Source organism: Plutella xylostella, chromosome 14 (assembly GCF_932276165.1).
Source record: "Plutella xylostella chromosome 14, ilPluXylo3.1, whole genome shotgun sequence".
Lineage (NCBI taxonomy): Eukaryota > Metazoa > Arthropoda > Insecta > Lepidoptera > Plutellidae > Plutella > Plutella xylostella.
The window spans coordinates 3,756,064-3,770,263 of NC_063994.1; the positions used below are offsets into that span (position 1 = coordinate 3,756,064).

Genomic DNA, 14,200 nt, shown 5'->3' on the forward strand with positions numbered 1-14,200 from the left:
ATGTGCTCGTATCCTAATCCTAACTAATTATAAATGCGAAATTAACTGTGTCTGTTTGTCTGTCTGTCTGTCTGTTACTCTTTCACGCCAAGACTACCGAACGGATTTGAATGTAATTTGGTATACATAATACCTATATGGTCTAGCTAGACCCTGAGAAAGAACATAGGCTACTTTTTATCCCGGAATTCCCACGGGAAAACTTTTTAAGGCGAAGCGAAGCTCGCGGAAACTGCTATATTAAAATAAAATGAAATGTTTCAGTTGACTGAATAAGGCTGCTGCGGTTGGTATCGCCTGCAGCCAACTGAAATACCAGACGAAGCTATCGGGCGCAAGTGCCACTTTATATTAATTTTGCTCACCTCCCACGGAAACAGAGGAGTCTTTTACCGGTTCCCCTCATCTCGCATAATCTTTATTGACCAAAACTCATTTTGCATAACTCATATGGTCTAAACTTTTTTGGCCGAACCATCACTTTGCCAAGAATTATGTGGTATAAGGCTCGTTTCGTCTAAAACTCTTTAGGCACAATCTTTAAACACCTAAGTTTCGTTTGCTCAAATGTATGTTCGTCTATACCTATGTATAATCTTGTTTCTCCTAATGTTATCTTAATAAATAATATATTAAGTATGTAGTAAATGTACAAATTGTGGTATTTTTTCTCATACATCCCGAAAATCACGATATTGAATGATTTAAAAATCGAAAGTTAACGAGCAATACAACATACATTTATAATACACATACAATAATTATTACAAACCCCATGAGATCGAAACCTAAAGATAGGTGCGACGACGAGCAAAGCGAGGAGGAGCGTGTTAGGTGCACATGTTCATCAAAACCAAAGCGGAGCGCAGCGAAGCGGAGCGGAGCGTTTTCCAAACAGCGGAAACAATACAAGGCACCAGTTTGCGCTATAGAGAGACGCTCCGTCAAAGTTAAAGCCAAACAAATATTATTACTTTGCATAAACCTATTATTAGGCTATTCAAGATTTGGCCATACTATTATTAGGCTAAACAAGATAATGCGAAATAACTTTTTACTAATCGAGATTTATGCCATACGATTTTCGGCGAAACGAGACTTTGACCAAACGTTACTATGCAATACGAGATTAGGCAAATAAATCTTGGGCCAAAAAAGGTAGAACCGTCTTTTACGTTTAGTGTATCTGTCCGTGGCATTGTAGATGAAAATCGGGGGTTCCCCTCATCTCGCCGAATCTTTATTGCCCTAAACTCGTTTCGCATAACTCGTAAGGTCTAAACTTTTTTGGTAGAATCATCACTTCGTCAAGACTTATGTGGCATAAGACTCGTTTCGTCTAAAACTCTTTTGGCACAAAACTTGAAACACCTAAGTCTCGTTTGCTCAAATTGTTCGTATTGGTATAATCTTGTTTCTCCTAATATTATCTTAATAAATACTATATTAATTATGTTGTAAATGTACAAATTGTGGTATTTTTCTCCTACATCCCGAAAATCACGATATTGAATGATCAAAATATCGAAATTGAATAACCATTATAATGATTACAAACGCCATTAAACCCCATGGGATTGAAACCTAAAGATAGGTGCGACGACGAGCAAAGCGAGGAGGAGCGTGTTAGGTGCACATTATCGTCAAAAGCAAAGCGGAGCGCAGCGAAGCGGAGCGGAGCGTTTCCCACAACGCGGCCACAATACAAGGCACCAGTTTGCGCTATGTAAGCAGACGCTCCATCAAAGTTAAAGCCAAACGAATGTTATTACTTTGTATAACGTATGCCATAGCATTATTAGGCTATTCAAGATTTGGCCATACCATTATTAGGCTACACAAAATTATGCGAAATAACTTTTTACAAAAAGAGATTTATGCCATACGATTTTCGGCGAAACGAGACTTTGACCAAACGTTACTATGCAGTATGAGATTAGGCAAATAAATCTTAGGGCAAAAAAGGTAGAACCGAAAATCGGATATCAATTTAAGTAATTTTCATTTCTGTATGGATGGGAGAAAATGACATATAAAAGGAAACTCGATCCTCTTTTTTTCGAAGTCAGTAAGTTTTTATTTGATAGTCTTTGTCTGATGTAACCTAGATAGCCCATCTAATCTACAACACAAATCTACAATAATTATCTTACACAAGTAATTAAATTGCCCACATTTGAAGTTCATTCATGTAATTTTCTTCCGTATTTCAGCCAAGATAATATTGAATTGTTCTAACCCTTATCACCATTGCATTGTCAAGTTGTCGTTGAGCCGTGTTAGTTGGCTAAACTTCAGTTATTCTCGTTATAAAAGGGTCTAGCTAGAGCCCTTGGGAAACCATGTGGTGACTTGCCCTACATATTCGTTCAAACGGGTACACTACACTAATCCGAATTTTCTTTTCTACGAACAATAATAATTCCGAATACCTAATTCACATTTCCAAATTTAAAGTTTCCCAATAACGATAGTTGATAAAAGAAGTTTCAAACAACAGATTTATTTAAATGATGGAATTCAATTTCATTTTTAGGTGCTGGGTTGCTTCGGTACCTACGGAGCGGAAAACGCTTATTATCTATCTATGTAGGTAGATACTATTGTATCTAATACAAATGTTATTGAATTTCATTAGGAAACAATTTGAGTCTTGCAAGGAACTGTCAACGTCCACACGGGAATATTTGATCAAACGGGCCACAACCACACAAGTAGTAAAGGCAGGCTGTAGGCGTGTTCGAATTGAACAAACAGAATATCTGATCGAGAGCTCTTGCTAGACCTATACGTAGGTCAAAAGCTCAAATGAACATCAGATTACGGTTAATAAGGGAATCATGATTAGTTTATTACAGTTCACAGTTCGGTCGAAGTAGGTAGATAGTCCTGAATTGGTAGCTATAACGATTTTGTACCTTGTCAAACTAAGCAACTGTCAATCTTTGATAGAACTTATAAATAGAACGAATATAATACCTTGTAATTATACACATACATAATTATACACAGTAAGGACATTTAATCCAACGTCATAACAATTTAATTTAATGTAAGTAAGTAGATAACCCTTTACCCGCCGACTGAAACCACGAATAGTCTACAAACTGCACAAAGTTACAGAAATTGCCACTTTCAAGAAAATGCAGACGTTAAATTTTAAACACTTTTATTGTCTGCAGTCTAGACTTTATATTGATAAAAATCGCAGTTCTACAAGTCCTATGACTCCTATGGTGCCACGTAATAAATAAAAAGTGAACGTTCCACCCTTGCTTGCTATTCCACCATTCATCTTCATAAAATTGTCTATGTTTTCCATCACAACTTTAATCTATTTGGGATTTTCTCGACGATATTGTTATATTTTGACAAAAGCTCTCTGTTCGACGTAGGTACTTATCTCCCAAAGCACGCCACTGGATGCGATCTATAGCTTTCAGCATCCAATCATGACTTCTATGGTTCCATCCACCTTCCGCAAATCCAGATTATTGAAGTAAGTAAGTAGGTATTTCACGCCATATTTTTTGACAATAGCTAGAGCTAACACGTCGGTAACTGCAAAATCAATCAACAAATCCGAGAGAATTATTCGTCGTTTGTCTGCAACCACGTGAAACAATATTGCTACATAAATTCAAGTTAAAGCAGCATTATCAGTGGGCTGGCTGCGACGGGTGGCGATCTGCGCTTGACAGATGCATATCATATTTTACCCCAAATATTGCACCCGCGAGGCCAGAGTTGGCCCTTATGGCCACTTTACTGCGAAATGCGGTCGAATCGACCGTAGGTATGCGTTGTGTTATGATAATTATTATAGACTGAGAAGGGTTGAACGTGATGAACGATGTAGGTACCTAAGGGTAGTTTAAAATTTTTAGAACTTACCTCCCAATACCCAGTATACCATTGACATATATATTACTGCGTAAGGACAGGCCAAACCACTCAAGAAAATGGCACCCGCGCGTTGGCCCTAAAATAGACATTTTAGGGCCAACGGTCCTCAGTCGACAGTTGTCTGTGACGGAGAGATGAGTCTTTGTTTCTTGTGATAAATATGCCTATTTTGTTGTGAAAGGCTACAAAAACTATGATACGAAGGTCAAAAAGGAATATGGAATATCGTAACATCCTTAATTAATAAATAAACACATTTTAAAGCGATAATTATTTTACTACCAAAGTCTACAATGGCCGCACGATGTAACCTTGTACGGACGTCCGCATGCAACTCACTCATATTATTATGTACCTACTGTCCGGTGACGGTAAAATATGAACGCACGTACAAGGTTGCGTCGTCAGGATGAGTAGCTGGGCTCTGACGTAGTTCCAACAAATTATGACAGATGGCAGTTATTTTGCTTGTATGAAGAAGGTTTGAGCAAAATGTTCTGAAGGGCGTATCCTTCCTTTTGAAATCATTGCAGTATACCTAGAATGATAGTCTTGTTTTGAAGTGGTTTCTGCCAAAAATGGCTAAAGGGAGGTAGGTTCTTAAGATGGAATTAGCATGAAGAGGGCCTAAAACGTAGCAGTTTAAAAGAAAAAAAAAATAAACGGATGTTATGATATTTCTATTGGCGACGTTGTTGTTGGATTGAACCTTATAAAATTATTAAAAAGTTCTATTTTTTATTTTAGCTGCCATCTGTTGAAAGTTGTTGAAACTACTTAACTATGTATCCTGTTGCAAAAGTAGCGACATCTATTGTTGAATAGAATAGTTATTGTGATACCAGAGTAGGAGGTATGAAAAAATAATATAAACTTTAAAAAAATCGTTAGGTATACTAGACTTGTATGCTAGTTTTGTCATTAAAGAGCTTACTAAATTCTTGAGGAATATTCCAATGTTCAAACAGATTTTTGTAATCGAAAAGCCCGCCATAGCCAAACCCAACCCAGCCCGAATGCCTAAGCTTTTTTTCTCAACTGGCAACACTCGTTACAAACTTACAAAAAAAAAGTTATACACAAACATGGTGGATCAGCTGTTTTCAGTTTTCTCCGGTATTTTGTTTTTATAAAACGAAGCTTTGTTATGGTGTCGTAGCCATGTGTGAATTAAAATGGGTTCAATCGCGTCTGTGCTGCAATGGCATTGTGAATCCTGCGGCCAAATCAACCCGACAGAGAGTGTAAAGTGTCTAAAATGTGGAACCAAGCGAATATCGAGTCATGACATTGGGAAGTCTCCCAAAAGATACAGCGGCCAGGATTCTTCACCAGAAAACCCTCATCGTGCAGACAACAGCGAAGGAACTACCCCAGGGTCCGAAGCAGTGTCCATTCCTGCCACAAGCGCCTTCAATAGGTAAGCATTAACTCGGTCGACCAGCTTTCATTGTTAGAATGTCATTCACTCAAATTATCGATTTTTCTTTGCCCTTATTTAGGTTAGATAGTTGATATTTCTCTATTATTGTGCTTTGAAGGTGAAGATATTTAGTTAAATTAAAGGCTGTCTATTGATTAGTGTGTATGTGTGACAGTTTTAATTGAAAATGTTGGGTTTTCCTAGAACATAGTGCTTAATTGTTATGGCTGCACAGCTGAGGGTGGGTAAGCTTTTGTTAACTTTTTATGTTTTTTGATTTATTATATTTATTTGTTAATTCATTGGTATTTCAGTTATGTGTTAGGATATAAAATATTAGGACTTTCAGAATGTCCCATTCAAATACTTGTGATACCTAGTTGGAAACAAAGGATTTCAACAATATTATTTGTAAAACTTGTGCATTTTACCTTCTTATTATATTTATAAGCCTTATTGATACATGTTAATAATCACCAGGACTATTTATCCATTCCCATCTCCACAAACATATTATGTTAAATATATTATTTTCGTGAGCCAAACCATTTATCTCATCACATATCATAAGCTACATACATGGAGGGTTGTGCTATATTTTCTATTCTATTCTCTGTATGTAAGTACCTTCACCTGGCTCTCTCAAATGGAATCTATGTGCATAAATATCAAGGTCAAAAGTCCCTTCCTAAGCTTTAACCATTTCCCACCACACTGGTCCACTGCGGGTTCCTGGGTTCACATGTCTATACATGCTAAATCTATACATGCAGGTCTCTACACTGTTAGAAAGCATTAAATTACTTTTTCCTTATTTGTTCCAAAAAGAATGTCAATCAAACAAAGTTGAATGAAACAGAGAGGTGCAGTTTGAGAGGTAAAATAAGTAATCAATAAATTATCAAAATTCTTCCATGGAAAAACTATGAATTTTAGTCTCACTGGCTGCACCATCACCCTACTTCACTTTAGTGGAAAGACTGTTTAAAGATCTCTATTCCATAAAAAAGCAATGTATTTATATGCTGTTCTACTATTCATTGACCTTGTGCATCACTACATAGTTAGTAGTAATTGTATGATGAACGACGGCACTGTTATATGGGTTTCGGACAGCTGATACTCTACTCTACACAGATAGATACATCATTATTAACACCTTAAACAAACATCTACCCCGGCCAGTTATCCAACCCGGGACCTCAGCCCTAGCAGTTACTAACCACTACACCATTCCCACAGTGGCTGGTCGTCAGTGGGCTCGGCGCCGGGCGCGACGCGCGCGTGGCGCTGCGGCTGCGGGCTGCGCAACGTGTCGGCCGCGTGGCGCTGCGCCGCGTGCGACGCGCTCGCCCCGCACGCGCCCGTGTTCAGGTATGTATGTAGCTGGCCCTGTAGCACAGGTCGCTATTAAGACGTGACGAGAGTTCTCCGTTGCGCTCGCTCTTGAGGCTGCGCGATGCGAGTGAGCGCGATGCAGAACTCTTGTCACGTCTTAAATGCGCCCCGTACTAGCCCTTCTGGAAGCTGATATGAGAAATGTATGGAATTCACAGCTATGAGGTAAAGGCCTGTTTAGAGCGACGCGGACCGTCCGCATGCGAATGTGGTTTTGCATCCGTCGCGGATGAAGTCGTTGCTCTCCAGTCGTTTTAAGGTTTCATACACTATCCGTCGTGGACTTCCGCGTAGGTCATCAGGCCCTAATGCTACAACAGTCATAGTAGTGCCTCAACCTCAGTTGTATGTAACAAAACGACAGCCATGGAAAAACGACAGGCAATGCGTTACGCGTGTTGTACGTATTCAGATCAGATATGCACCTTGCTGGAAATCATAGTGAGAATTGTATGAAATTCTCAGCTTCATAAACAAAATTCTTGATCCTTGTTAGTCCAGTCAAGGAATGAGGTGTAGAGTGCGTGAGCAGGTAACTAAGAAATTCCTTCAGAAACTTGTTCAGGGAGCTTAGGTTGTTAACATACCAAAAGTCCTGACTCCTAGGTGATGAGCCGGGGGGAGGAGGTGGGGATAAAGGTAGGATTTTTTGGTTTTTGGCTTATATCTCGAAAACGGTGCATCGGAGAGAAATATTTTCAACTAATGAAATGGAGCTCTTAAAATTATCTAAAACTTTTATATCATATGTTTTTTTGTAATTCCTAACTGTTTTCGAGCTATTACCCTCGGAAAAAGTTAAAATTTACAAGAAAAATGTATTCATGTCAAAACATTCATAAACTTTGCATCATATTGCCGAACCTATTCATAAACGAAGAAAATGAATAGAAAAGAAGTTGTAGATTTTTAAATTCCCTTTTAGAATATACGTAGGTGGTCTGAAAAGTTTCCGACCTCAACGTGAAGATGGCAACACACATCAATTAAAGTCGATGTGAGCATTTCTGTGAAAATTGAAAAAATCGAGTATCGAGCTGTCTAAAAATATTGGTTTTTGAAAGGGAATACCCCTACGCAAATCAAAGATGAGTTAGATTCTGTGTACGGGGACTCTTCACCGTCATTTACCACTGTAAAATTTTGGGCAGCCGAATTTAAACGTGGCCGTAAGAGCTTCGGAGATGATGAACGTTCGGGACGTCCAAAAACTGTAACTACTGACGATAACATCGCTAAAGTTCTCCAAATGGTGTTAGACGACCGCCGAATTAAAGTGAGAGAGATAGCAGAGGCAATGAAAATGTCCAGAAAACGTGTTTATCACATATTAAATCAAGATTTAGGCATGAGAAGGCTGTCCGCGCGTTGGCTGCCGCGTTTGCTAACTTCAGACCAACGACGTGTTCGAATGAACATTTCCAATGCTCTGTTGGCGCAGTTTAGGCGCACTAAATCCGTGTTTTCGCGCCGCCTAATTACTGTTTTACAGGCTATGTAGAAGAATAAAAATAAATTTTAAGAAAAAAAATCTTGTATCTATGTTAGGTCGGAAACTTTTCAGACCACCCACGTATATACATATGCTGGTCAATGTCCAACCCGCCTAAAGTTACAGCTATTTTACTTACACTTAAGAGTAGAGTATAGCACTTGCTCGTCCATACAAAAAGAGAAAACGTTTTACTACCCCTAAATATTATCCAATCTCCATGATTTTTTAATATGTTATTGACACAAGGAATAACTAGGTTTATAGGTTTTCCTTTTTTCAAAATTTTCTATAGATTCAAACTTATAGGCACCTCAAATAATGTTTTTTTTGTGATTGCGACTTTGTTGAATTAAGCCGTTTGTGGATCAATAACAACGTATTTTTTAAAAAAAAGCGAAACCTATAAACCTAGAATATATTAAGCTGAATCGATTGACACTAAAATCAAAGAGATTGGTTGATATTTAGTTAGTGTAAAACGTTTTCTCCCAAAACCATAATTTCATCAAGAAAAGTACCTATTGTCAGTCCCGAGCTGCAGTGCTCTCTATCGCACGATTGAGGGTCGGGGGGGGGAAGCAAAGCACACGTACGATAGGGATGTCCATAGTGAAGTCGATAGTAGAGACGGGATCCCGCCTGCGTTATCGATATCTATAGATATACAGGATGTCCCATGTTAAATTGCACATCCGAATCATAGTGACACAACTCGTCATTCTAAACATCTTTTGTTTTAAGACTTTTGATTGTTTGCGAATTTTATTTTTGCTAATTCATAGAAACTTTGTTGGCTATGAGATTTTTTACTATAGACAGTAGATTTTTTTTCACGAATTTACAAAAGTCGAAAAATAAAAGTTGTTTTTAAAATTAAGTCACTATAATTTGGATGTGCACTTTAATTTGGGACACCCTGTAAATAATAAGATGTGAATAGGAAAAGTTTAAAGTACTAGTAGGTAGGTTTTCAAGCAAAAAAATTACTAGTGACTATATTATATTTAATCCTCACTCAACATGGATTAGGTTACTTAGGAAATTTTATTTACTTACATCTAAACTAACATAGTTACTTACATAAAAATATAATACTTACTTACTTACTATAATTGACTTGAGGCCACAAAAGCGAATAATAAAATGTATTCTATGATATAATTAGTTAGGTAAGTATACTAAGACATCATCAGCCAATAATCATCCACTGCTGGACATAGGCCTCTCCCAAGGAGCGCCACAACACTCGGTCCTCGGCCTTCTTCATCCAACCACTACCCGCCACCCGCCTAAGGTCGTCAGTCCAGCGGGCAGGAGGGCGTCCCACGCTGCGTTTGCCTGATCGTGGTCTCCACTCGAGAACTCGTCTACCCCAACGGTTATCGGTTCTTCGGCAGATATGACCAGCCCACTGCCACTTCAGCTTGCAAATTTTGACAGCTATGTCGGTAAACTTAGTCCTCTGACGGATAACCTCATTTCTGATACGATCCATCAGAGAAACCCCAAGCATAGCTCTCTCCATAGCTCGCTGAGCGACTTTAAATCGGTGGACCAGTCCTACCGTCAGTGTCCACGTATCTGCACCATACGTCATCACTGGCAGGACGCACTGGTTGAAGACTTTTGTCTTCAGGCTCTGAGGAATGGCCGAGGAGAATATGTGACGAAGTTTCCCGAATGCAGCCCAACCCAGTTGGATGCGCCTTGCAGCCTCCTTGTTGAAGTTGCTTCTGCCTAGTCGAATAGTCTGCCCGAGGTAGACATATTCTTGCACAACTTCTATTGTTGCCTCACCAACGGCGACCGGCTCCGGTTTGATGTGAGCATTGTACATGACTTTCGCCTTGTACAAGTTCATACCGAGGCCTACACGTCGGGAAGCAGCATTTAGGCCACTTAGCATCCAGCTGAGTTCCTGCAGAGATTCTGCCATAATAACGATGTCATCCGCGAAGCGGAGGTGTGACATATACTCGCCATTTATACATATGCCATGTCCTTTCCAGTCCAACGTCTGAAAGACATCTTCCAATGCATTGGTGAACAGTTTCGGAGATATCACATCCCCCTGTCTCACTCCACGTTGCAGTTGGATAGGTATTGTCTTGTGGTCCTGTACTTGGACAGTCATAGTAGCGGCATTGTACAGACATCTCAACACCTCGATATAGCGCCAATCGATTTGGCATCTCTGCAAGGATTCCAAAACTGCCCAGGTCTCGATGGAGTTGAAGGCTTTTTCATAGTCCACAATGGCTAGACACAGAGGCTGATTATACTCTTCGGTCTTCTGTATAATCTGCCTTACTGTGTAGTACAATAGACCACATTGTACTAAAGCCTTTTCGAAACCCGGCCTGCTCTGGGGGCTGAAACTCGGATAACTTTTGGGCAAGACGGTTCGTGATAACCCTTGAGAACAGCTTGTATACATGGCTTAAAAGCGAGATCGGTCTATAGTTCTTCAGAAGGGTTTTGTCACCCTTCTTAAAGAACAATACCACGACGCTCTCAGACCATGCCTCCGGTGTAATGCCATTGTGAAGAACCGAATTGAAGAGCCTCTGGAGCTGTTCGAGGATTGCAATACCTCCAGCTTTCAGAAGCTCTGTAGTAATTCTGTCTTCACCCGGAGCCTAGTTGTTTTTAAGCTGCAAGGGCTATCCTAATCTCGCCTATGTCGACGTCAGGGATGTCGTCAGTGTAGTGGCGTATTAGTGGCGCTCTGGAATCGGTGAGCTGAGCCACAGACTTCTGCGCGTGTGAAGCATAAAGTTGTCCGTAAAAACCTTCGATTTCGGCAAGAACCTCCGGCTTAGAGGCAACGATATTACCATCTGCAGACCTCAATTTCGTCAAGTGGCCTCTCCCAAGTTGCTGAACGAAGACTTTTGACCCCCGATTTTGCTCAATTGCTGCTTCTATGGCGCGTGTGTTGGAGCGACGGAGATCTCTTCGTATCAGCTTCTTTATACGCTTGTTCAGTACCCGTAGTTCTGACGAAGTGTCACCTGCCGACGGAAATTCGCGTCTCTGCCTCATAAGCTCGAGTGTCTCGCTTGAAAGTTTAGACTCCTTGCTTTTGCTTCTCATGCTAAAAGAAATAAATACTAAGACAACTCAACATTTATAAACAGCCCCGAAACTTTGTTAGTAGGTACTTATAAACTTATATTTTTACAAAACTATCATAATGTTTTTAGATTCACTGCATATACAGGGTGTCCCAAAAGTCAACGTCATCCCTTAAAGGGCTGATAGGTCAGCTCATGAGAGGCCAGAATATCACAATATGACCTTAGTAAAAACTCGATAATTTTCGAGATATTGACACTTTTATAAATTTGCTGAAAATCGACACCTTGGATCAGTTTTTTTGCGTCCCGCTTATACAAAAATCCATATTATTAGAATTTGTTTGGTGTTGCATCACCATGTATAGCCCTGCTATTGATCGCAGTCAAAAAAAATATCGAGTAATGCTGTATGTTTAAAAAAAACAGGGTTTTCAAAGTCATAAAAGGTAATCGTATTTTTTTATAAACAACTTTGACTCCACATACTGTAAAAAAAATATACCACGCAAACCTGGCACCTTATTTGAAAAGATTGCTCATTTAATGCAGTTTCCAAAATGGCATGAAACGTTGCTATTGTTTCAATTAACAAAAAAGTTATTGCTATTTTAGTACAAAACGACCTCGATGTAAAATTGTTTGAAGGAAATTTATCTGACTGAATTTATTAAGGGTAAGTCATGTTGGAATGAGTAAAAGTAAAATAGGTGGTGGGGCCAGCCGTGGCAACATAGATAACACAAAAATAGTTAAGAAAAAACTTACCAAACTCTTATAAAACATATTTAGCGTTTTTTACACCTTATTTAAAAAAAAACAAACATTTATTGACTTTTATTTTTATTTCTCAAAATTATAACACCACATTATTATATTAAGTACATAATCAGCAAAAAATAATACTCATTAATGGTCATAATCATAATTTTGAGAGTTTAGTTTTGTTTAACAATAACTTTAAAATAAATAACAAGTAATTAGGGGTAATGTTAATGGCAAACTGATCTGTTCCTTTTTTGGATACTGTGGGTGTACAATGTACATGTGCAAGCGTTTTACTTGTACAATATCATACATTAGCACTACTCAGGAATGTACGTTACCATGCGCTACATTTATGGGGAATGTGGAGTTGCTATAGTCCACCTTTTTCGAGAAAGATACTCAAAATGCGTTTTTTTTATTAACTGTGACAACGTTGTCTCTTTTCCCATTCCCGGCCACACCACTTATTTTACTTTTACTCATTCCAACATGACTTACCCTTAACAAATTCAGTCAGATAAATTTCCTTCAAACAATTTTACATCGAGGTCGTTTTGTACTAAAATAGCAATAACTTTTTTGTTAATTGAAACAATAGCAACGTTTCATACCATTTTGGAAATTGCATTAAATGAGCAATCTTTTCAAATAAGGTGCCAGGTTTGCGTGGTATATTTTTTTTACAGTATGTAGAGTCAAAGTTGTTTATAAAAAAATAAGATTACCTTTTATGATTTTGAAAACCGTGTTTTTTTAAACATACAGCATTACTCGATATTTTTTTTTAATGCGATCAATAGCAGGGCTATACAGGGTGATGCAACACCAAAACAATTCTAACAATATGGATTTTTGTACCGGCGGCACGCAAAAAACTGATCCAAGGTGTCGATTTTCAGCAAATTTATAAAAGTGTCAATATCTCGAAAATTATCGAGTTTTTACTAAGGTCATATTGTGATATTCTGGCCTCTCATGAGCTGACCTATCGGCCCTTTAAAGGATGACGTTGACTTTTGGGACACCCTGTATAGATCTAAATAACCTTACATACAAAATGATAGTCCAAGTACCGGCAAAAGGTCTATTTTCCAATCATCAAAAATCCATTTTATGTACTTACCTACTAACTCGTTACTAGGTAGGTAATTAATTACCTACATAATAAAATACTTACTCACATCACATGAAATTATCACTAATTACTTATACTTCTTTCTATTTATCTTCAATAATTTCAAGTTTCGCTCACAAGTCACAACTAACAATCACAACACAGAAATAATAATATGAAGGTAAGACGAAGACACTCCGTGTTTGGTCGCAATTTCTCGCCAACCGGCGCGGGGCGGCGCGGCAGCGTCCATCGATGTGTGCGTGACGCTACTTGCATGTGTGTGTGCGGTGCCCGGCGCGGGCGAGTGCACGAGCGACAGCAATACTTTTCCTAAATACCTATTTCGCTAGGATCGCGAAGCTATACTCTCCTCTTAAGGGGATCCCTAAAGCTAAAATGCTAAAGTCGGCTTGATATACTTGATTAGATTGGAAAAACGGTGGCTTCTATCACATTGATAAAAATATATTTTGTAGCAGAGGGTATACTGAACATGTTAGTTGCTTATAAATTGGTGCAGGATTATAATAAGTATGTTAAAAAAAATTGCAAACACACCATGTCTTTTGCCATTTTTTGACTTATTATGAAAAAACCCTCGAAATCAGAGGGCCCATTTTCATGGAATCTTATATGTATGTGTAGGTAATTAAATTCTTAACAAAGTTACCTTAAAGAGTTGGATTTAATGGACCAGAAGTCAACTTTTTTTGCAAAAAACTAATAAATTCCGGTTTAAAAATGATGACACCGTGACAGATTTCAGATTTCTTCAGTCGTCGCCCTGGTGGCGGCCTGTTAGGAGCGATACCCACGCCATTTTATTTTTTATCAAATATTTCACAAAAACTGATTAAATCAACAAATTATGACTACAAGTATTATAATACATATGCATTTGCTATGGAAAGTTAATTTTCTAATCATTTTAGATGCAGAAAAGCCGAAAATTCTTAGAAAACATTTCGCCTTTTCGATTTGTTTACATTTTTTACTATAGAGTTACAGATGCATAG

The 14,200-nt window shown here is 38.5% G+C and overlaps 1 protein-coding gene across 1 annotated transcript in view; it reads left to right on the forward strand.

Annotated features, from left to right (window-relative positions):
• The first annotated feature begins 4,974 nt into the window (after positions 1 to 4,974).
• The window catches only part of LOC105380141 (calpain-D), a 43,909-nt gene continuing 34,683 nt past the window's right edge, over positions 4,975 to 14,200 (forward strand). Inside the window, exons 1-2 of the mRNA XM_048625418.1 lie at positions 4,975 to 5,326; positions 6,572 to 6,703. Of these exons, the coding sequence (XP_048481375.1) occupies positions 5,082 to 5,326; positions 6,572 to 6,703 (377 nt within the window). The 5' untranslated portion in view covers positions 4,975 to 5,081. The remainder of the gene's footprint in view (positions 5,327 to 6,571; positions 6,704 to 14,200) is intronic.